The 20713-nt window shown below is 64.9% G+C and overlaps 6 protein-coding genes across 6 annotated transcripts; 3 read left to right on the forward strand and 3 right to left on the reverse strand.

Annotated features, from left to right (window-relative positions):
* Positions 1 to 1625: 1625 nt before the first annotated feature.
* Positions 1626 to 2991, forward strand: Q8F55_001764 (uncharacterized protein; the record flags this gene model as incomplete). The annotated part of the gene is made up of 7 exons (XM_069350379.1): positions 1626 to 1846; positions 1880 to 1933; positions 1972 to 1979; positions 2013 to 2035; positions 2069 to 2527; positions 2562 to 2836; positions 2880 to 2991. The coding sequence occupies 7 exons, from the start codon at positions 1626 to 1628 to the stop codon at positions 2989 to 2991; spliced, it is 1152 nt and encodes a 383-aa protein (XP_069210765.1).
* A 120-nt stretch (positions 2992 to 3111) lies between these two features.
* On the reverse strand, positions 3112 to 5686 carry STT3 (oligosaccharyl transferase stt3 subunit; the record flags this gene model as incomplete). The annotated part of the gene is made up of 4 exons (XM_069350380.1): positions 5350 to 5686; positions 4249 to 5302; positions 3412 to 4205; positions 3112 to 3352 (listed from the first exon to the last, which is right to left on the reverse strand). Exons 1-4 carry the CDS (start codon positions 5646 to 5648, stop codon positions 3112 to 3114), a joined length of 2388 nt encoding a protein of 795 aa, XP_069210766.1. The 5' UTR covers positions 5649 to 5686.
* Positions 5687 to 6664: 978 nt separating this feature from the next.
* Positions 6665 to 9692, forward strand: Q8F55_001766 (uncharacterized protein; the record flags this gene model as incomplete). Its single annotated transcript, XM_069350381.1, has 2 exons — positions 6665 to 6729; positions 6770 to 9692. 2 exons carry the CDS (start codon positions 6665 to 6667, stop codon positions 9690 to 9692), a joined length of 2988 nt encoding a protein of 995 aa, XP_069210767.1.
* A 1074-nt stretch (positions 9693 to 10766) lies between these two features.
* Q8F55_001767 (uncharacterized protein) lies at positions 10767 to 13295 on the forward strand (the record flags this gene model as incomplete). The annotated part of the gene is made up of 2 exons (XM_069350382.1): positions 10767 to 12175; positions 12227 to 13295. The coding sequence occupies 2 exons, from the start codon at positions 10767 to 10769 to the stop codon at positions 13293 to 13295; spliced, it is 2478 nt and encodes an 825-aa protein (XP_069210768.1).
* Positions 13296 to 13773: 478 nt separating this feature from the next.
* On the reverse strand, positions 13774 to 14977 carry Q8F55_001768 (uncharacterized protein; the record flags this gene model as incomplete). Its single annotated transcript, XM_069350383.1, has 3 exons — positions 13774 to 14271; positions 14305 to 14525; positions 14560 to 14977. 3 exons carry the CDS (start codon positions 14975 to 14977, stop codon positions 13774 to 13776), a joined length of 1137 nt encoding a protein of 378 aa, XP_069210769.1.
* Positions 14978 to 15712: 735 nt separating this feature from the next.
* SWE1_1 (mitosis inhibitor protein kinase swe1) lies at positions 15713 to 18529 on the reverse strand (the record flags this gene model as incomplete). Its single annotated transcript, XM_069350384.1, has 1 exon — positions 15713 to 18529. The coding sequence occupies one exon, from the start codon at positions 18527 to 18529 to the stop codon at positions 15713 to 15715; it is 2817 nt and encodes a 938-aa protein (XP_069210770.1).
* Positions 18530 to 20713: the final 2184 nt, after the last annotated feature.

Genomic DNA, 20713 nt, shown 5'->3' on the forward strand with positions numbered 1-20713 from the left:
CCCCATACTGTGCGCCGCCCACTGCCGCTCTCGAGGCGGATACGACGACGGCAAGAGGCGAGGGGGAGGGTCAACAGATGTGCCGGGTGGCGGCGAGCGTGAGAACGTGCGCCCAGGCGTCGGGCGCCACCAGGCCGGCCGCCCTCCACCACCGTGCGTCGGCTGGCGTACGCAGCGGCATGTAGAGCGGCCGCCGCCGAGGCTGCCTGTACCGTGGCCAGGCAGAGCGCCACGCGCCACGGTCGTAGGGACTGGTGCTTGGCCGACTGATTGGCGAGAGAGCAGAGAGAGAGGTGTGACGGCGGCGGCAAGAGTCGGAGATCAACGAGGACCCTCGGAGCAGATAGCGACGAGGGCAAATCCTCGGCGGTCGCTCGCTCGTCTGGTCGACGCCGCCAAGGAACAGCGCAGCGCCATCGAGCCACCACCACCGCCCCCGACGGCGCCCGTATCCGAGGGTGGGGGAGGGAGGAGATGCAAGCATGCGCACAGCGAGAGAGAGAGCGTGAGAGAGAGGGAGGGAGGGAGCAGGCCGCAGAGCACCACTCGCGCAGCTCTACGCCGCTGCAGGAAATTCAACGCCTCTGTGCCTGGAAATCGCAAATGACCGCATTGTTGATGCGCGCGGATTACTCTCTCCTGACAAAGACTGACCTCTGGACCGCCGGCAGCAGCACGCAACACCCGCAAAGCCCCACAAAGCAGCAGCGAATAGTGACTGCGGCAGGCAAGATCGTGCGTAGTGCAGAGCAGCGCAGCACGTGCGGCCGCTGGAGGGGACCGCACGCACACCGCCCGCGCACCAACGCCGACCCTCCCGGCGCCGACGCAGCCCCGGGCCAAGGATAGCTGGAACCAGGGTCGGCGTCGGGGGATCGCGGCGCCGACAGGTCAGGCGGGCACTGTGCCTGCGGGCGGCGGCCATTCACGAGGCCGAGGCGAGCGGGGCGAGCGGCACTGACGACGCAATGCACCCCCCTCCGGCAGCCGTCGCTCGCGGCCGTCGCCGAGGACCGGCGTGCCCGAGCACGTACGTCGCGGCACCGACGCCGAGGGGCCCCGCCGCGAGCTGGCGGCGTCGTGGTGGTCTGGGTTGTGAGGCCGGCGCTGCTGGAGGGGGGGGGGGCTGCTCGCGAGTTGCGGACGCCGGCCTGGTGTGCCCCGGCCTTGTTTGGCGAGTGCCGGCCCGGCGGGCCTTGGCCAAGAAGCGAAGATGCGACCACTGCTGCCCAACTGCTCCATCCTCTCCCCTCTCCTCTGCTGTTCCCAGGCTCGCCGGCGGCGCTCGGCGGCGCAGCGGCGCTCTAGCTCCACCCCGGCAAGAGGCTCGGCGCCTCGGCGCCTCTGATTGACCACCCTCGCTTGGCGGCCGTCTCTCCTGCCCAGCCGCTGGCCTTCGCCTTCGGGCTTGCCTTCGGGAGCGCTGCATATCCGCGGGATCTGGCACCTACCTGGCCGAGCTGGCTGCCAGCGCCTGCCCATCATTGCGCGTGCATCGAGCAGCTGGCACGGCCAGCAGATGACAGGCCGGCGTCGCCGCGGGGCCCCGAGCAAAAGTCGACCTTCCCTCCACCACTCCGAGGCTCACCTAACAACTTACTCATCGCCCTCCCCACCCCTCGACAATGGTGCGCATCTCGATCCCCAACCTCCCGCCGTCGGCGGGCCCGCGCATCCTCTCCGGGCTCAGCGTCGCGCCCGTCCCAGAGGCCGCGGCGGCGCTCGGCGCGTTCCTCGATGCCGGGCGCGGGCGCACGCTGACCATCACCGGCGCGGGCGTGAGCGTCGACTCGGGGATCCGCGCGTACCGCGGCAAGGAGGGCGCGTACAGCAATCCGAACTACAAGTGGGCGGCGATGTGCGGTAGATGCTGAGACAGGCCGATTTTCTACGGCGAGCTGGTCGAGGACTCGGCGCGGGGCGAGATGTTCAGGTGGGTGCCGTGGACAGGCTCTTCAGCTGACGCCGCAGGAAACGATGTGAGCGACGATAGCTGGCCCTACTAACGCCAGACTGGGCGCGCTCCTTCCTCGGCGTAAGGCCCCCCACGCGGCCCAGCTGACCCCAGTACCCGCCCGTGCGCGACGCGCTCCCGAACCCGACGCACATGTACATCGCCTCGCTGCAGGCCCTCGGCATCGCCCCGGCGCTGATAACGCAAAACGTCGACAACCTGCACCGCAAGGCGCTGGCGCTGCTCGAGGCGCGGCTGCGCACGCCGACGGGCGACGCCCCGCCGCCTGGGCACGCGGCGCCGCTCGGCCCCCGCCCAATCCTAGAGCTGCACGGCACGCTCGCGCGCGTGCACTGCCTGCGTGGGGGGCACGAGCAGACGCGCGACGCGTTCCAGGCCGCGCTGGGGGCCGAGAACCCCGCGTGGGAGGCGGCCGCGCGCGAGATGGAGGAGACGGGGAACAAGCCGCGCACGAATCCCGACGGCGACGTCGAGCTCCCCGGCGCGGACTATACCACGTTCCGCGTGCCCGAGTGCGCCGTGTGCTCTGGCCAGCGGAAACACAACAGCATTGTGGGGAGAAACCCAGAGTGAGAGCTGACGCAAGGTCAAACCCAACGTCGTGTTCTTTGGCGAGACGCTGCCCGAGGGCGTAAAGGACGCGTCCTTCCACCTCGTTGAGCAGGCATCCCAGCTCCTCGTGGTCGGCACCTCGCTCGCCACGTACTCCGCCTTCCGGCTCATCAAGGCCGCGCGCGAGCAGGGCAAGTCCGTACTCATGATCTCGCAGGGGCCGAGTCGCGCCGACGCCGTCGATGGCGTGGAGAAGATGGAGCGCAAGGCCGGCCCCGTGCTCCGCGCGTACTTGGACGAGGTTGTCAAGTGGGTTCCCAGTGGCAGGAGGTCGAGCTGACGCCGACGCCAGAACACGCACCGGCGCAGAGGTCGACGCCGTCAGGGCACTGCTCGACGCCGGCGTGACCAGGCGCCCGCCCGACGTCGAGGACAGCCGCGAGCACGTCCAGTATCCTCCGTAGTGGTCTGGGCAATCGCGGCTGTCCAGTATCCTCCGTAGTGGTCTGGGCAACACCCGTCAAATCTACGCATGCATCTCTACACGGCTTGTCTACACGGCGCTGAGCGACCGCGGCCGCCTTTTACTTCTTCTGCGGTGTCGACGGCGCAGCCTTGAGGCGCACGCCCTGGTTGAACGCGTTGACCGCCTTGTGCGCGCGTCCAAACGAGTCCTCCTTCTTCACCTTGTAGATACGCACAATCCAGTTCTCGGATGTGAACGCCTCCTCAATCGTCTCGAGGTTCTCGTGCGAGCCCTTGGCGGGGATACGCTGGCCGCGGACACGGTCCTGGGCCGGGTGGCCGCCGTAGAGCTCGGGGAAGCTGGGAGATTAGCAGGTGCTGGTGGGAAAGCGCGCTGCGCGCACGCTCGCCGTACTCACCGGTGGTACGACATCTTGTACATCAACGACTCCCGCATCGTCTCGGACGCCCGGTCGTCGACAGCGTACTCGCCTCGCGGCGTAAAGTACTTGTGCTCCTGCACCTCCTCGGGCCACTCGCCCTGGGCAATGCGCACCATCCACAAGAACTTGTTGATGTCGTCACCAGAGTAGCCGAGAAGGCCACCAAAGATGACGAGCACGTAGTCAACGTCGTGCTTGCGCAGGATCGGGTACGCAATGTCCTCGTTCGACGACATGGCCTTGCCGACAGTCGCAATGTGCGTGTTGTTCCACGTGTTGTTGTCGACCAGCGTCGGGCGGTCGGCCATGCCAGCAATCTGGTAGCCATAGTCCCACCACGACATGACAACCGCGTCCTTGGGCGTGTTCTGGCGCAGCCAGTAGTAGGCCTCACGGAAGTCGTCGATAATGTTCTGGCTGCCATCGGGGTTGCGCGATGAGAGCACAACCGAGGGAGACGAGTAGGCGCTCGACGTGACGTAGGTGCAGTGGTGCACAAAGATGCTGAGCATGAGCACAACAGTCGCAAGCACGGCAAAGCGCGAGTCGAGGGCGAAGATACCCTTCGACTTCTTGGCGCCGAGGATGCCAGAGAACTCGAACGTGTTGTCCTTCTTCTGGCTGGGCTTCTTGCCCTTCTTGCCGGCGGCGGGGGCGCTCGAGCCTTCCTCAGTCTCCTGTGGGATGGTGGGGTCGATGTACGCGTCAAGGAGCTTGGAGATAGCAATGGATGCCGTCACACAGACAACAGGGGTGAGGACGAGCATGAGCTGGGACGGTTAGCTTGGGTGTCTCCAGAGCACAGGTACTCACTCGAACCATGACACCCGAGAAGTACGAGCTGAAGAGGGCGTAGATGATGATGAAGACGTGCTCGTCGCGGAGCTCCCTGAAGGCCCAGAAGACACCGGCGGGGAAGAACCAGATGAGCATCTGCAGGTCGAAGAAGTACGCGGGCCAGGCTGTCGGCTGGTGCTCCGACACGGACGCAATAATCGGCATGTGCACCTTGGCGTAACCAGTGTCCCAGAGCGAGTAGAAGCGACCAGTCCAGGGCGCGATCCAGCCCGAGAACGTGAGGAGGACGAGGGCGGTGAACGAGACGACAAAGACGAAGATGACGAACGCGCGGAGCAGCAGCTGGAACTGCTTACCGGGAACGAGCTTGCGGACAATCTCGACGAACGCGATGAGCTGGACCAGGCCGAATGTGCCGAGAGCGGCCATACCCTCAGAGGTACGGATGGGCAGGAACTCGACGAAGGGGACCTGCATCGACGCGACGGTGCCGAGAACGTACCACGACGAGTAGGCCGTGTAGATGCGGTGGTTGTAGCGGCCCATGAGGATCAGCACAAAGACGTGCAGGGGCACGAGGTTGGTGATGAACACGTAACCACCCCAGGCGGCGACCATCCAGCCGTAGAACAGGGCGGCGACGGTACCCCACCAGGCCGAACCAGTCTTGAGGGCCTTGATCCAGAAGTAGAACGTGGCCATGAGGAGGAAAATGGCGATGGCCTCGTTGTCGTACGAACCAGCGACCGAACGCGAGATGTAACCTGGGACGATGCCAATGAAGGCAGCGGCGAGGAGGCCGGCCGAGGGCGTGGCCATCTCGGTGGTGAACATGTAGGTCGCCCAGGCGGTGAGGCCCGAGAAGCCCGGGGCGAGGAGCACACACACGTTGCGAATGTCAACTGGCATGTTGATCCAGCGGTGGAAGCTCCAGATCAGGCCAGAGGTCACCATGATACCGGGGTAGACGGTGCCGCCGACGGTACGGCCGAGAGGGTACCATGCGGTGGGGTCGAACCAGTTCCAGAACTCGTAGAAGCCCTCATTGACGAGCACCTTGGTCGCGCGGCTGCACGGGGTCAGCGTGATCCCAATCCTGGTCCCGTCCCCACTCACTAGTTGAACCAGGGGTCGAACTCGTGAATGACACTCTCGAAGCGGATGACGGCGAAAAGACGGCTCGCGACAGCCGCGCCGCAGATGAACGCGAGAATCAAGAAGCGCAGCAGAGACTGCGTGTTGTCGATGGTCGTCTTCGGGACGTGCGGCAGCGGGTACGCGTACTTTGGCGCGTGCGACACCTCAGCCGTCTCTGCCGGTGCTGGGGCTGGGGCCGGGGAAGCCGCTGCGGGCTTGGGCGTCGCCGGCGCGGGGGACGCGGCTGGCTGCGCTGCCGCCTTTGACTTTGGTGGCATCGCGTGTCGTGTCGCTGTCGCTGTCGGAGTTGTCGGGGGAGGAGAAGGGGGGACGGGGGCCGTTGGATGCGCCCTTTTAATGTCCTCTTGCTTGTCTCTCCGTGTAAAAGGAAGGTGAGGGGGAGTGAGATGGAGGAGGTTGGAAGTGTAGGTGTGAACCCGACGTCAGTAACGTGTGCAGGCGGCAGCCACTGGTGCAACCGCCGGCGTCGGCGTCGTCGCGACTGACGTGCCAGCGAGACACGCGCCAGGGGTGGGGGTGGAAGTGTTACGTAAACATATATATACGTGTCTTTAACATCACATTCCCCGGTGATTGATAGATTTACACCCGCTATTGATTTCATTTCCTAGGGGGTGAAGGGTAGGGTTTACTGGAGCAAATGGAGCAAAATGGAGCCGGCGGATTGCGACGACGCGGGCGGTACGCACGAGGAAGGAGGATTTTGGTGCGCGTGGTGGATTTGGGTGGTGACGTATGACGGCGGCGGCGGCGGCGAGTGGTGGGCGATTCAAGTCAGTGACGATGACGCCGATGGAAAAACACTCGCAGGTGGGTCCTCCGCAGTCAGGTCAGGTCAGGTCGAACCAAAGTGGCCGCCGACGCCGAGCATATCTCGAGCAGCCACCGATGTCGTCGCTCCACCCAAGAGCGCATCATCACAAGTATCCACAACCCCCCCTCTTTTATACTTCATCATCCATCTCTTCCCCCCCACGGCTAGTAGCGCTGCATCACCCACCTTTTTGTCATCGTCTCATCTTCCACCAACGCAGTCAGCCCGCCGCCGCCACCGCAAGACATTCCATTCGACGTCGCCGCCGGCCCCCGTATTTATCATTAATTGTTGCCCCCCTCCCAGTCATCGTCACCCAAACGAACAGATCTTGGCAGGCCCCCCTCCCATCCCGCAGCCAGACTCACCTTCCTTTGCACATCCATCCCCCCAGTCGGACGCCGACGCCATCCTACCATCTCTCTGCTCGTCGCCGACGCCACCGTGCTCTAGCCCACCATGGACGCCCTCCGACCGGGCCATGCCCATCGGAGTAGCAGCGACCGTCTGCTCAACAACTATCTGTACGTCTGCCCGTCTTGGCACCGGTGCTGACACTGCTAGCGATTCGCAAAAGCATTTGACGACATCGCTTCTTACCCTTCTCTCTCACTCTCATTCCTCGACATCCTCGCTTCTCGCATACACGACGTCGTCGCCCGGCGTCCTGCTCTCGGTGCGGCGCGCAGTACGCTACGCGGCATTCGAGGGCCCCATCTCCCCCTCGCTTCACGAGACGACTGCTGGCTCGACACTGGGCGGTGCCGACACTGGCACCCCAGGATGGGCGGCGTACATCTCGAGCCTTGAGCAGTTCCGCAAGGACTTGAAGCAGATCCATCTCCTCGAGGAGGAGATGAGCCGAGTCAAGCGCGACCGCGAGATCCTTGTCACCCGTCTGATCAAGACGACCAAGTCCCGACCCACAAAATCGGACATCAAGGAAATTGCTACCTCGTATACACACAACTCGCAGGTCATGTCCTCGGGCGGATCGACGTACTCGGCCTCGTCGGACGCCTCGGTCAACGGCAAGGAGTCCAAGCGTGCCGGCAAGCTCGCCGAGGCCCAGGCAGAGCTTCTTGGCTGCGAGGAGCATCTCCGCGCGCTGGAAATTCGCATCGAATCGGAGCGCAACAAGGTCATGTACCGCGGCCTCGAGGAGCGGTTCCGCGCCATGGAGGTCGTGGCTCAGATGTGGCTTGCGCAAGCGCACCGGGGCCTCGAGGATCTCGAAAAGCTCCCTAACCTGCCCACCAATGCCTATGAGCTCGACTCTAACGGCTCGCTGGCTCCGTCGCAGTCGGCATCGCAGGTCGGAGCATATGACGACCACGGCAGCTCGCCCAGGCGGCCCTTGCGTCTACACGATACCAATGGCCCAGGCTCGATCACCGACAGCATCCAGGAGGAGGAAGAGGGAGAGAGCTCTGGCGAGGACAACCAGGGAACTCTGGTCATGCACGAGAACCGTCCGACGAAGAAGTCTGTAAATGGCAACCCGGCTGCCCCGATCAAGTCGTCGCCTCTCGCCAGCCCTCAGCAGGCCAACTATCCGGCCCCGTCGGGACCGCCGCCTGCCAGCTCCAACAAGCAGGCTGTGGGCAGACGTGCTGTTAGCGAGGTCGGCCACGCCCCCCGTGCCTACAGCCCGGTCAACCACGCGCCGCTCAGAAGAACGCTGTCCAACGGCCACCAGCCCCTCCAGCGCGTCACCTCACCCGCAGGATCGAGCGTCCGGAGCAGAGGCAGCGTGCGCAAGCGCGGATTCTTCGCCGCTATTGCCCGATTCTTCAAGGGGCCTAGCAAGCACCAGCGCGGTCATCACGGTGGCCGTGGTGGTGTTCTCAACCGCCGTGACGGCGCAGAATCGCCTCCCTACGGCTCTGGCAGCCGCCCCGGCAGTGCCTGGCAGACACGCACCAACGACAACCTCAACCGCTCGCGCAGCGTGGGCAGACGAACTCGTAGCGACTCGAGCTCTGACGAGGATGACATGCGCAACCTTGTCCAGGTGTCCAACCAAAGCAACCGCGACAGCGGATTCTCGGTGGCGGACATTGGCCGAGTCCCATACAACCCCAACCCCAAGGCCACCCCCACGCCTATCACTCGCTCTGCGTCGACCAAGTCGAAGTCGACGATCACAACGCGAAGTATCGCGTCGGGCGCTGCGACGCCCAAGGCACGCCCAGCCTCGCAGGCAGGCACGGCTGTGTCGCGATCAAACACGGTGAAGTCGACGGCATCGACTGTCAAGACCACCGCCACCGCGAAGTCGGCGGGGACGGTCAAGTCTACCACCAAGGCGAAGCCCGCGGCCAACGGCACGACTGAGCGGAACAGGAAGAATGGAAGCATTGCTCGGTCCGCGAGCACACGGTCCAACGGCCCGACGATCATGTCGATCGTTGATTCGGCCCCGCCACCTATGCCCGACGTGCCCAAGGCACCCAGGTCGCTGGTATCGCCCCAGCTTGAGCTCGCCAAGGCGCCTGGCTCGTCACTCACGGGCAGCGCGACCATGCCTTCGATGATTCTTCCCTCGCAGGTCATGAATGGCTCGGTGCCTCGCACGCGAGATGCGCTTGGTGACGAGTTACGCCCCCAGGATTCCATTTCGAGGTCCAACAGCTACCGCCGGCCAAAGTCCAGTGAGGTCCCACGCGAAGAGCCTCGCCGCCCAGTCTCCCCCCTTCCGCCGTCCAAGAGCCGCCAGCCGCCGCTCAAGTCGGCTCTGAGACCTTCGAGCCCTTCGCCACAGTCGCCGTCCGAGCCTCCCCCGGTGATCACGACGCTGTACTCGATCTCAGCACCGGGCCCGGTTGAGCTCCCCCCGGATGAGCCACAGTCACGGCCGTCTATCGGTTCGCGCCCGTCGTACGCTTCCACTGGCGACCAGACCAGCATCTACGAGTCTGCTGTCGAGGACGACTTCAACGACTTCCACGAGCCCGAGGAGTCGGACGATGAGTCGACCGAGCTTGGTGACGCAGGATTCCAGGTTGTGGAGAACGACAGGCTGAGCAAGTCGCCAGAGGGGGCTGCTCCAATCGCGAGCGAACATGCTCACGAGCATCTTTCCGACCTTCCGCAACACGAGGACGAAGGCGCTGGTGTTGTGCGCCGAAAGTCGGTCCGCATGAACCTACCGGCGTCGTCGAGCACGGAGCACTTGGACCACGACAAGGGCCTGTACATTGCGCCGCCGGGCATCTTTGAGGAGCGCCCATATGACCGCAGCTACACGGCGCCAGACGACGATGATTCACCGCCTGGGACACCGCGCGCCAGTGGCCAGTGGAGCACGCGTATCGGCCACCTTCGTGACGACACGAGTGAGGAGGAGGATCTCGACCCGGCCTACACCAAGGCACGCCGCGGCCTGATTCGAAGCCACAGCAGCAAGACCGACGACAAGAAGTCGAAGCGGTCGAGCTCGAAATCCAAGGGCAGTGTCCGGAGCCGCCTGTCAAAGGGCAAGTAGAGCAGCAGCAGCAGCAGAAGCAGTACCATTCACGATCTTTATAAATCGCACCTATTGTCATTGCAGCTTCATTCGCACCAGCAAACACACCATTAGTTCTTGAAACAGTAATGTTTTGATCATGCATCCATGGCATTGCGGGGTGGTTGGGGGGCGTCGATGAGGACAGGCGGAGCCGAGCCGAAGAAGTGCGCCACTAGCTCGCTCCACGGTCGAGTCGAGTTGAGTGGGTGCGAGTCGAAGCGCCATGAAGATCTGATGCATGGTGTAAGGGGGAGTCTGGTCTCCTCAAAGGATCTCGTCTTCTCTCTTGTTATCATCACCGCGCCGTCCATCACTACACCTGCTATCAGCCGCTGCGCTCGGCCTCGAAGCCGCCAGCGGGCGTTGGCCGCACCCTACGCTCGGCGAGTGCCCTCGGCGCCAAGAGGGGTACGCATGGGCCTGGCCACGCCCAACCGCCTCGGCTCGGCAGTGCCCTTCATTATCTCGCAGTCAAGGCCCTTGGCGACTGCACGCCCACTGCACGTTGCTGCACGCCCGCCCGCATCATTGCAGCGACGCCCGGCCACCCAATGCACGACGCATAAGCACCCGCGGGCCTCGGGCAGGCCTCGGACCGAACTTTTGAGCGCCCACGCGGTGGCAATGACGATTGTCGTGGCCGTCGGACATGGCCGCGGGCGAGAGCAGAGGTGGTGCGGTGGGCGGGTGGTGCTCGTGGCTGACGCTAGCCTGCCCCGCCTGGCTGGGCGAGTGAGGTCGGCCGACCCGCACTCGAACCGACAGAGGCGAGCGGCACTGCGACTGCGCATGATGCATTTGGAGCCACGACTGGGCACAACATGGCTCCATGGCAAACGAGCAACTCACACAACAAACTCAAACTCCCACGTCTGACATTGCTTTGTCCACTACACGCACTCGACGTTCATTCCGACCGCGAACTCGACTCGACGCCACCCACCCACGACGCCAGCGACGACGCCGACCAAACGACGCGGCCAACCACCACGACGCTGACCTACGAAGCCCCACCTGCCGAGGCACTATCAGCCCGATAGCCCGATAAACATGCCCTCGCCCCCGCCGCCAGATACGCCGCGGCGCGCGTCCAACCCGCTCGTCGCCGCGTCCCCTCCGCGGCGCCGCGCGAGCGGCGAGCGCTGGCCGTACCCTGCCCAGCCGCGGCGCTCCCAGAGCCACCAGCGCGCGCAGACGCAGCAGCAGCTCTGGGTGCCGTCCGGCAGCGCGCTCAACCCCGGCGGCGTAGAGGACGGGCTGTACGAGCGCGGGCAGTACGACGCTGCGCTCGGCACGAGCTGGAGCGAGCCGAGCAGCCCCGCGCAGCGGCGCTTCAAGCCCGTCCCGGGCGAGGACGTGCCGCCACCCTCGTACGCCGCTGTTACGCGGCCGCGTCACCTCCGCTCCGAGACGACGGATACCGCCGCGACCGCGGGCACGAGTGCCACGGTCGAGAGCTTTGACAACATGCGCGGGCTGCGCAACCGCGCGGCGTGGCGCCGCCCCACGCCCCAGTGGGTCCTCCCCTTCGTCCTCGCCGTCACCGTGTCCCTCGGCATGACGATGGCCGCGAGGGCAGAGCTCTACCTCGACCTGGCGTGCCTCGCGCACCCGCCCCGCACGTCGACGGGGGTCGTGGTCGTCGAGGCGCTCGCCAAGCCGTGGTTCGGGCGGGACGTGGCGGCGGCGCGAGCCGCCCCGGCGGACGCGGCGCTCAACACGACCGCCTTCATCTCCCCCTTCCCCGGCTCGGCGCTCACCCCCGGCGCGGGCGAGATCGGCGTGGTCCTCTCCCCCGGTGACAGGTGGTTCCTCGACGCCCAGAAGGACATTTACAAGTGGCTGCACCACGCGCCATCGCCGACGACGCCGACGCCGGCGCCGGGCGACCCGCTCCCGATCCCCTCGACGCCGGGCGACGGCGAGACGCAGCCGCCCTCGACTCCCGGCGGCAGCGAGACACAGCCGCCGCCGTCAACCCCCACGCCGTCCCCCTCCACACCCCCGTTCAGCGAGATCGACCCCGCCCTGTGCAAGAAGGACCCCGGGGTGCAGGCGGCCGCGGCGCGCCTCCTCATGACGCTCACCGTCATGGCGGGCCTGCTGTCCGCCATCACGACGGGCTTCTGGGCGTCCATGTCTGACCGGATCGGGCGCCGCAAGATCCTCGCCCTGTGCGAGTTTGGACTCCTGCTCAACGACGCGTGCTTCCTCGTCATCGCGACGTACCCCCGCATCGTGGCCCAGTTCGGCTTCTACGTCCTGCTCATCGGCCCGTGCCTCGACGGCCTGCTCGGCGGCTTCTCGACCATCACGGCCGCCATCAACGCGTACATCGCCGATGTTACCGGCACGGGCTCGCGCGCAAAGGAGTTTGGGCGCGTCATGGCCGCGCTCATGGGCGGGTTCGCCATCGGCCCGGCGCTGGGCTCGGCCCTGATCAAGGCGACCGACAGCATGTGAGTGGCGTACCTGGCGTGACATCCCCGACAATGCTTACAACACCGCAGCCTGTCCCCGTTCTACATCTCCGTTACTACTCACCTCGTGTCTACGCTCCTGATCCGCTTCCTGCTCCCCGAGTCGCTGTCGTCCGAGGCGCGCGCCGTGCTCACCAAGCGCGCGGCGGCGGCTCGTGAGGCAGCACGGCAGGCAGAGGCCGCCCAGCGGCGGTGGGAGGACTACGGCGACGACAGCGACGAGGAGGACGTGCGCGACGCGGCCGCGGCCGACTCGTCGTGGAGCCGCATCTCCGCTACGCCGCGCCGCACGCGCACCGCCCGCCGCGCGGTCGGCACCTTCCGCCGCGCCTTTGCGCGCGTCTTCGGCTTCCTGCGCCCGCTGAGCGTCTTCCTCCCGTCTGAAAACGACGACGGCAGCACAAATCTCAACCTGACATTCATGGGCGTCTTCGTCTTCTTCACCAGCATGCTCATCGGCGTCATGCAGGTCAAGATGCAGTACATCTTCTACACGTTCGGCTGGAGCGCCGGCGAGCTAGGCCCGTACATGAGCCTCGTGAGCATCTGCCGCATCGCCGTGCTGCTCGGCCTGCTGCCCCTGGCCATCAAGTTCCTCAAGCCATGGTACGAGGCGGCCGAGCCCGCCGGCGAGGCGGCCCCTCTCCTCCCCGAGCCAGACGCCGACCCCGCCGGCAAACCATCAACCTCGCGCTCCGCGGCGCTAGACTACCTCCTCGTCCGGCTCGCCGCCTTCCTCGAGATGATAAGCTACATCATCCTCGCGGCGAACACAGGCGCGTCGTGGCAGGTCTTCCTGCTCGGCTCGGCCGCGACGGCGCTCGGCGCGCCCGGCAACGCGGCGGCCAATTCCCTGGCTTTAAGCTTTATGCCCAACGCGCGCGAGGTCGGCCGCCTGTTTGGCGGCATCAGCGTCATCCACGCCATCGGCGCGACGCTGCTCGGGCCGATCATCTTCGCCAACCTCTTCGCGGCGACGGTCGAGACGTACGCCGCGAGCGTGTTCATCCTCGCTGCGGTCGTGCTCGCGCTCGCGCAGATGGTTGTGCTGTTCGTGCGCGTGCCGAAGGCAACAAGGCGGGCGCCCACGGGCGTGTAGCGGGGTAGCAGCAAGATGAGCAGCCAGTTTACAGCACATCCGTGCGAGATCAGTACAGATATAGTATATACAAGAGTCGTAATGCAACGTGCAGCAGTGCGGGCGTGGCGTGGGGCATCGTGCTCGGCGTAAACGACCAACCTAGTTGGGATACAACGACCCGAGTGATGGCTATGACCAAACTCAACACGGCAAGAACACTGATCATTCAGTACAGACGGGCGTAGCACTCCCCATGGTCCATCAAAGAAGATTGCGAACAAAAACTCTGCCAAGTAGATCAGTCCAGACGGCCAAGCGGATTCTCATCCGGTTTGAGCGTGCGGCCCATAAACCTCTGGGGTCACCCTTGTCACCTCGGGGAGCCGAACCCATGCCCATTGCGCGAACGCATGCCTAGATCAACTACGAGCTAGACGACAACGCGACGAGAGCACCCGGCGGCGACGCCTTGCGTTGGTGCCGGATGAGTCGACGCCTAGTGGTCGTCCTCGTCCTCGCCGGGACACCCGCCCGGCCCGTCCATCTCGTCAAAGCTGGCATACTTTGACCCGCACCAAAAGCAGAACAGGTGCTCGGTGCGCAGCTGCGAGACGAGGTACGCGAGGTGCTCCTGCGGCGTGAAGGCGAGCACGCGCTTGGTGGGGGACACGAGGGCGGGCCAGTCGGTCTCGTCGGGCTCTGTGGGCGCCGGCTTGTCGCTCTCGCTGTCCTTGGGGGCCGCGCCAAACCGCACGTCGCCGTCCTCGTCGCCCCCGAGCTCGGAGAGCATGTCGCGGCGCATATGCGCGCGCAGCCTCTCCGCGGCCGACATGTTCTTCTCCCTGCTGCTCGCGGCGGGCTCTGGCGCGGCGAGCTCGAGAGCTGGCGACGGCGAGCGCGAGCCCGAGGGCGACGCCTCGTCGGGGTATATCAGGCGGAGCAGGGGGCGCGGCAGCGCGGCGGGGTTGGCGGGCTGCGCCCAGAGCGGGTGGAACTGGGGTCAGCAACGCCACGCCACCGCACCCACCTTGACGCCCTTGGCCTCGTCCATCTCCTGCAGCAGCGCGCGCGCCTTGCCCGCGTCGCGCTCGGCCTTGCGCGCGGCCGAGTCGGCGCCCCGCCGGCCGCGGAACACCTCGGCGTCGGCGGCGAGCGCGGCGTGTCGCTCGGGGGGGAGGAAGTCTGGGTCGTTTCGGCGCGGGTTGAGCGGGGGCGGGGAGGGGGAGCGCGCCGCGAGTCCCTTGCGGCCTGGGGTCAGCACGGTCTTGCCGTCACGACTCACCAGCCCACATGGAGATGCGCACCGGCTCGGAGCGGGGCTCGGCCGCCTTGGGCCTGCTCGAGCCAATACCTCCGCGCGGCGCGTCCTCGTCGTAGCTCGCCGCCCGCCGCTCCGGACTCGCGCTCCGCCGCCGGCCCAGCCCCTCGCCGACCTTCCAGCCCATCTTCATCATGAGCCCCATGGCCTTTTCCTGCCCGCTGCTCCCCGCCCCGCCAGCGCCGGGGTCAAACAGGCTCGTGGCGAGCCCCTCGCGCCGGCGGGCCGCCTCGACCTCGCGCCGCGGCGCAGCGTTGTCGGCGCGCACCTTGCGCTCGGCCTTGAGCTGGGCCGCTGACCGGCGCTGGCTGTAGCTCTTGGGCGGCGGGGCGGCGTCGACGAGGAACTTGTCCGACATGAAGTCATCTTCCGAGTCTGACATTGTGGGTTGGGGGGTGGGTGTTGGTCGAGCTGTTGGAGGTTGATGGAGTGTGTGGACGAGACGACGAGTTGTTGTTTTGGGTGGCGACTGATTTCGGTTCGGCAGTGGCGCTTGCGGCGTGTCCACTTCGGCCACTTCTTTGGCACCAAAGTCCTCTTGAGTTTGGCACCAAGGACCCACTTTGTCACCAAAATGAATGCCCTCTTTGGCATCAAAGTCCCCTCTTTGGCACCAAACTCCTCTCTTTGGCACCAAAGTGCCGGTTTGGGGGACCAAAGTCGTCAGTTTGGCTCCAAAGCCGTCGGTTTGGCACCAAAACCTCACATTGGCACCAAACCTCACCGCAATGGCCACTCCGGATGACAGCAGCCCCTCGTCAGCAGTGTCCTCCCGCTGCCCCCGCGGCGCCACCGCACGTCACCGCCATATATGCATAGCTAGCAACCTCAGCATCAAGCCTAGTCATAATATCTACTCGTCGTGCAAAACCAACCAATGTTCTTCTCACAGGACAAGGCTTCTGCACAGCGGAGGGTCGGTGAAAGGGTCGCCAGCGGGGCAGGCGCCGAATAGTGGTTAGTGTCGATGATAGTGTTGTGTTGTAGTGTGAACAGTCGTGCGGTGCGTGATGTGTGTCCGGGCATTGGTACAGGTTACGAGACATTTTGGACAATCCGATAATGCAGTGGGGATTCTTGATGTGGGCGAGGGGGGTGGCAATGGGCAAGGCCCAGCCTACTCCATCACAACGTCGCCCTCGTTGTCGATGGAGCCAATGGCAGCGCGGGGGGCAGGAGTAAATGCCCCGCCGCCGAGGATGCTGATGAGCCAGCTTGGGTCCTCGGGAGCCAGCGCCGCGCCGCCAGTGTACGATCGCTGGACGACCGGGTGCTCGACCACCTGGGCGATTGTCGGCCGCGACTCAGGCACAGCCTGGAGGCAGTTGACAATGAGGTCGGCCAGCGCAGGAGACAGCGGCGACAGGTCGAGCCACGCAAAGTTGTTCTCGCGCAGCGCGTGCCAGCTGGGGCCGCCGTCGGGGAGGTAAATGTTCATGGCCGATTCGAGGACGACCAGGCCAAAGCTGAAGATGTCGGCAGCCATGACGAACACGCCGCGGAGCTCCTCGGGCGGCATGTAGACGCGGTCGCCCTCGCGCTCGAGCTTCTCCTCCTTCTTGATGGTGCCGACAGAACCGGCAAGACCAGAGCCGGCAATGATCTCGGCGGGTGAGATCCTCGGCCAGCGAGTAGCGAGACCAAAGTCGGCAATCTTGAGGCTCTTGTCGGCGCCGACGAGAATGTTGTCGGGCTTGATGTCAAAGTGGATGACACCGTGCGAGTGGATGTGGTTGATGCCGTCGCTGAGGTCACGGACAAGCTTCCACACGCGGCTCTCGTCCAGCCGCTCGTGCTCTTCGCCAAAGACTGCAAGGAACGCGGCCAGCGAGCCGACACACGCCTCGGTCTGGATGAACAGCTGGCGGTTCTGCTCCCAGGCGTCGACAAAGTGGATGACGTGGGGGTTGGGCGGGTTTGACAGGTGACGAAGGATGTCGACTTCCTCAAGATGGCGCAGGCGTCCCATGACTCCGTCAAAGACACCGCGGGTGCGCTTGACAGCGAACACTCCCTCGCCGTGGCGCTCGCGCACCTGGAGCACGGTCGAGAACGCACCCTTGCCGAGCGGCTGCATTGAAACAAAGCGCGACTCGAAGATGTCCTCCTCGTCGGGCAGATTGCTGGGCGGGGCGAGAGGGTGCGATTGGCGGTGGCTCAGTCTCTTGCTGCTCTTGGACTGGCCGAATGTTGGGAGCGATAACCGCGGCACCAAGCCGTCCTTCTGAACCTGGACGGGAGCCGCGTTGTGTGCGCTTGGAGCCTTGGGCGATGGCGTAGGGGTGTTGAGCGAGGACGCCTGCGTCAGGATCTTGCCCTCGCCGCCGCCCTTGGTCGGAGTCGCCTCGTCCTCGCTGCAGTCGCTGCTGCCAATGTTGCTGCTGATGCGGCGAAGGAGACCAAGTCGGGTGGGGTCGCCGTTGGCCTTGCGGGCGGAGCCAAGAGGCACGGTAGGGCTCTGCTCATCCGTGTCCATGGCGCTGTCGGGCGATGAGGTCGCGGTCACGGTCAACTGAGGCACCGAGGGCGACTTGCGCGCCGGGGACGGTGTCGGAGAAGGCGCCGACAGCGAGTTTAATGGCTCATGGTAAACCACCTGCTGCTGCGTCCCAAGCACGGGGTGCGACAGCGACATTTGGATTCGGCCAGATGACCGTCCGCCGAAGGCCTGCTTCTTGACGGGCGTGTCGGGCATGGTGAGCTTGTCGTCGTTCTTGCCAAAGGCAAAGCTCGAGACGCCCTCAACCACAAAGTCGAACTTGCTGGCCAAGTCGGTGGGGGCCTCGATGGGTGTCTCGGTAGGGCGGTTTCCAAGTGATCTGGCGCGCTTGACAGAGTACTCAGCCTTGGGGGCCGTGTTGATGCGGAGCACGGACGGTGGTGGCATCTTTGCGCGGTCGTCCTCAGCCGCGACGAGCGAGCCAGTCGAGTCGCGGGGCTTGAACTTTTGCTTGATACCAGAGGCGGCGGCCTCAAAGACCTCGGGGTTGGGCTTGACATTCTCAAAGAGTGACTCGGCCGAGGGCGGTGGTGTGATGCTCGAAGACGACGCCGACGAGATGGACGAGTTCGAGGTGGCAAAGTCGGGCATTGAAACTAAACCTGTTGCCAGGGAGAGCGAGAGACCCGACTTGTGGCCAACCGAGCGCGAGATGGACTGCTCGCCCGAGGTTCTTCTCCTCTCGCGACCAGAGAATCCGACGGGAGCGGGCCCCAACGACGATCTCGACTTGCGAGCGTGCATGAAGGCGGTGCCAAACGGCGAGTCGTCGACCTTGTCGACTTGGATCTCACCAAGCGACACTGCCTTCTTCTGGGCGAGACTGCCGGATCTTGGCCGGATGGGGTGCGAAATGGACAGGCGTGGTATCCTCGACGAGTTGTTGCGGGGCTGCTTCCAAGGGTTGCAATCTTGCGACTGGGATGCGCGCAGGCTTTGAAACAGGGGTGTTGGGGGAGCGTGGTGGTGTCTCTGTGCCGAGAGGATCTTGTTTGCCGTCGGTGAGTCATCCATATCGCTCTTGCTGTGGTGGCGAAGCGTGGGGCTTGCGGGTGGTTCGGGCGAGAACAAGTCGTCGCCACTGCGATTTCTTGCGGCAGCCAGACTCCTGCTGTGACCCGGGACATGGCGGATCGGGCTATCGTCGTCTGCGAGATGAAGTTTTGATGGGGGAAGGGCGGGGGTGGGGCTCTCTGCGCCTGGGGAAGACGACGAGTCGGACTGGCGGTTCGGCGTGAGTGCGGCCAGCGCAGGACGTGAAACCGGGGAAGAAAACTCGTAGGCGGCGACTGCGGCGCGCGGAGACGGAGAGGGTGAGAGCTTGTGCTTGCCCTTGATCGACGAGTGGGGCGAACGGAAACTTGTTGGGGGCGCGTGGAACGGGTTGGGCGACGTTTGCTCGACTGGCGTGTATAGGTCGGCGCCGAGGCCCATTGCACCGCTCCTTTGGCCCTGCGCTCCGAGATACCAAGTTGTTGGCCTGTGTGAGGCGGAGAGAGGCTTGCGAGGCCTGATTGTTGTTGCCGAGGCTGCCATTGAGCTCTCTGCCATTGTGCTCGTGTTGCCGTACGGCATGGCTCTAGAGGCTTCTAGGCGTATTGTGGAGCGGCGCGGTGAAGGTTGAGTGATCTAGTTGTTGGCCCCACAAAGGGGTGATGGACAAGGATACTGGGATGCCCAGCACCGACTGCGTGTGTATGGGTGCGATTCTTTGGGGCGAAGACAGAAAAAAGTCGGGTGGCGACAAGGTGGATGGGTCGAGAAAAGTGCCGACTTGTTGGCTGTGCGGCGCGTCTTGAACGACGTGTCGTGTGCGGGCGGCGGCGCGCGTCGGACAGCGTCGGGTTGTATGCACGGGCTGTACCTTTTAGTTACGGCGTGTGCGCTGATGCTGTCGTTGTCGTCGTCGCTGTTGTCGCCTAGTGATGAGGTCGCAAGCGCTGGATGAAGGAAGAGGGAGGGAAGACAGAGATTGATGGTGGATGTCAAAAGTGATGTGGGTGTTTGTGCAGTCACTGAGTTTGACTTGTGAGACTTGAGTGGTTGTGATGAGCAAAGCCAGGCGCGTAGACTATGGGCCAGTGTTTGTCCTGGCCTGCCGCCGCCGCGCCGCCTCACCGCCTGGGCGCCTTCCCTCTGGCCCTGCCCCCTTCCACGTGAAAAGGGCGCCACACGTGCAAAGGCACCAATCAGAAATCAATGTGGCGGACTCGGCGCACCAAAGGTCAATTGACGCCAGTGAGTCCCAACCGACGAGACACTTCCCCACACTCTCACTCTGGCCGGCCCACTTTGGCCCTCTGCAACGTCGAGCATCATTGTCCCGTCGGTTGGGCAAAAGACCTTCTCGACGACGACCTCTGCCGCTCCGATACCCACGCGGCTGCTGCAGTTTGACTCGAGTTGAGTCGACGACCGCGCCCAGACCCCCCTCGCGACGACGCACAGGCCCCCGCCAGGCCACCAGAGCACAGACTGACGCGGCTCACAGGGGAGTCGGAGGGACCTGGCGGGGCGGCGCATGCGCGTCGTTCGTCCCTCGTCGTGGCGGCGGCGGCGGCGGAAGACACTGTCAGCATCGAGGCAGACGACTCCACTCCATTGCGCATCGGACAAAATGCTTGCCACCGGGGGCATGCAGGACATGACGCGTCAACAAGCTTAAGCGCCCCTCGACCCAAACGCGACAACCTTGTTCTTCCCCATCCCGTCGGTACAGGCCCCTACATGGACGGGTGGCAAAAGCAGTCACGTCCCACGGCCAAGGCCATTCCACGTCCCGCGGCGTGCACGTTTGCGTCTGCCGCGGAAACTGCAGCGCCAGAGAACCGCCAGAGAACAATACACACAATGCACGCCATGCGCCCGTGGCTGGCTTGGCCCGCCTGCCGAGTGACGAGTGTGATTTCTTTTTTGGCTGCCGCCTCCCACTGTGCGTGCGTGGGCGGGTGAGTGGACGTGGGGGCGCCATGGCGTGGGTCGGCGCCGGGCGCCGGGTGCACCAGGGTGGGTGCGGTCGGACGGGTTAGTGGCATCAGCGGGGGGTTGCCTCCCGGCGGTACCTCCCGGCGGCAAGAGCGTGATTCGGGTGGATTCGTGGCGGTCGAGCTGGGCTGTGCGTGGACGAGGCGACGGGGGTGGCACGATCGAGCGGCTGTGACTGTGACTGTGCGGATGATGCGCGACGGCCTGATGCGCGACAGGCAGGCGGCGGCGCGCAGAGGTTGTAGGGACTGCGCAGGTTCGTGCGACGCGTCCAGATGGCTGGTCGCCTTTATCTGCACGGCCGGCGCCATCGCCATCGCCATCCGCCTCTCCGCCGTACCGCGCTCCGCCTCCGCCTCCGCCTCCCGGTGCCACTGTTCTTCCCGGCGGCACGCAGAGCTTCGGCTCTGCATATACGACGCTTGCAGGCACGCGGCGTGCGAGACGATCGAGCGAGCATTCGACGCTGACGCTGACGGTGCGCTGGTGGCGGCGCGCCTCCTGCCATGTCCACATCCTCACAAACACGACCACCCCACCCGGCACACACAGCTTTACTGATTCATAGAACCCAGACGAGTTTGTGACTACTATTGTAACAACATGAGATATAGAGTTCGTCGTAATGGACAC

This window comes from Vanrija albida, assembly GCF_041260175.1.
Source record: "Vanrija albida strain AlHP1 chromosome Unknown contig_2, whole genome shotgun sequence".
Classification (NCBI taxonomy): Eukaryota; Fungi; Basidiomycota; class Tremellomycetes; order Trichosporonales; family Trichosporonaceae; genus Vanrija; species Vanrija albida.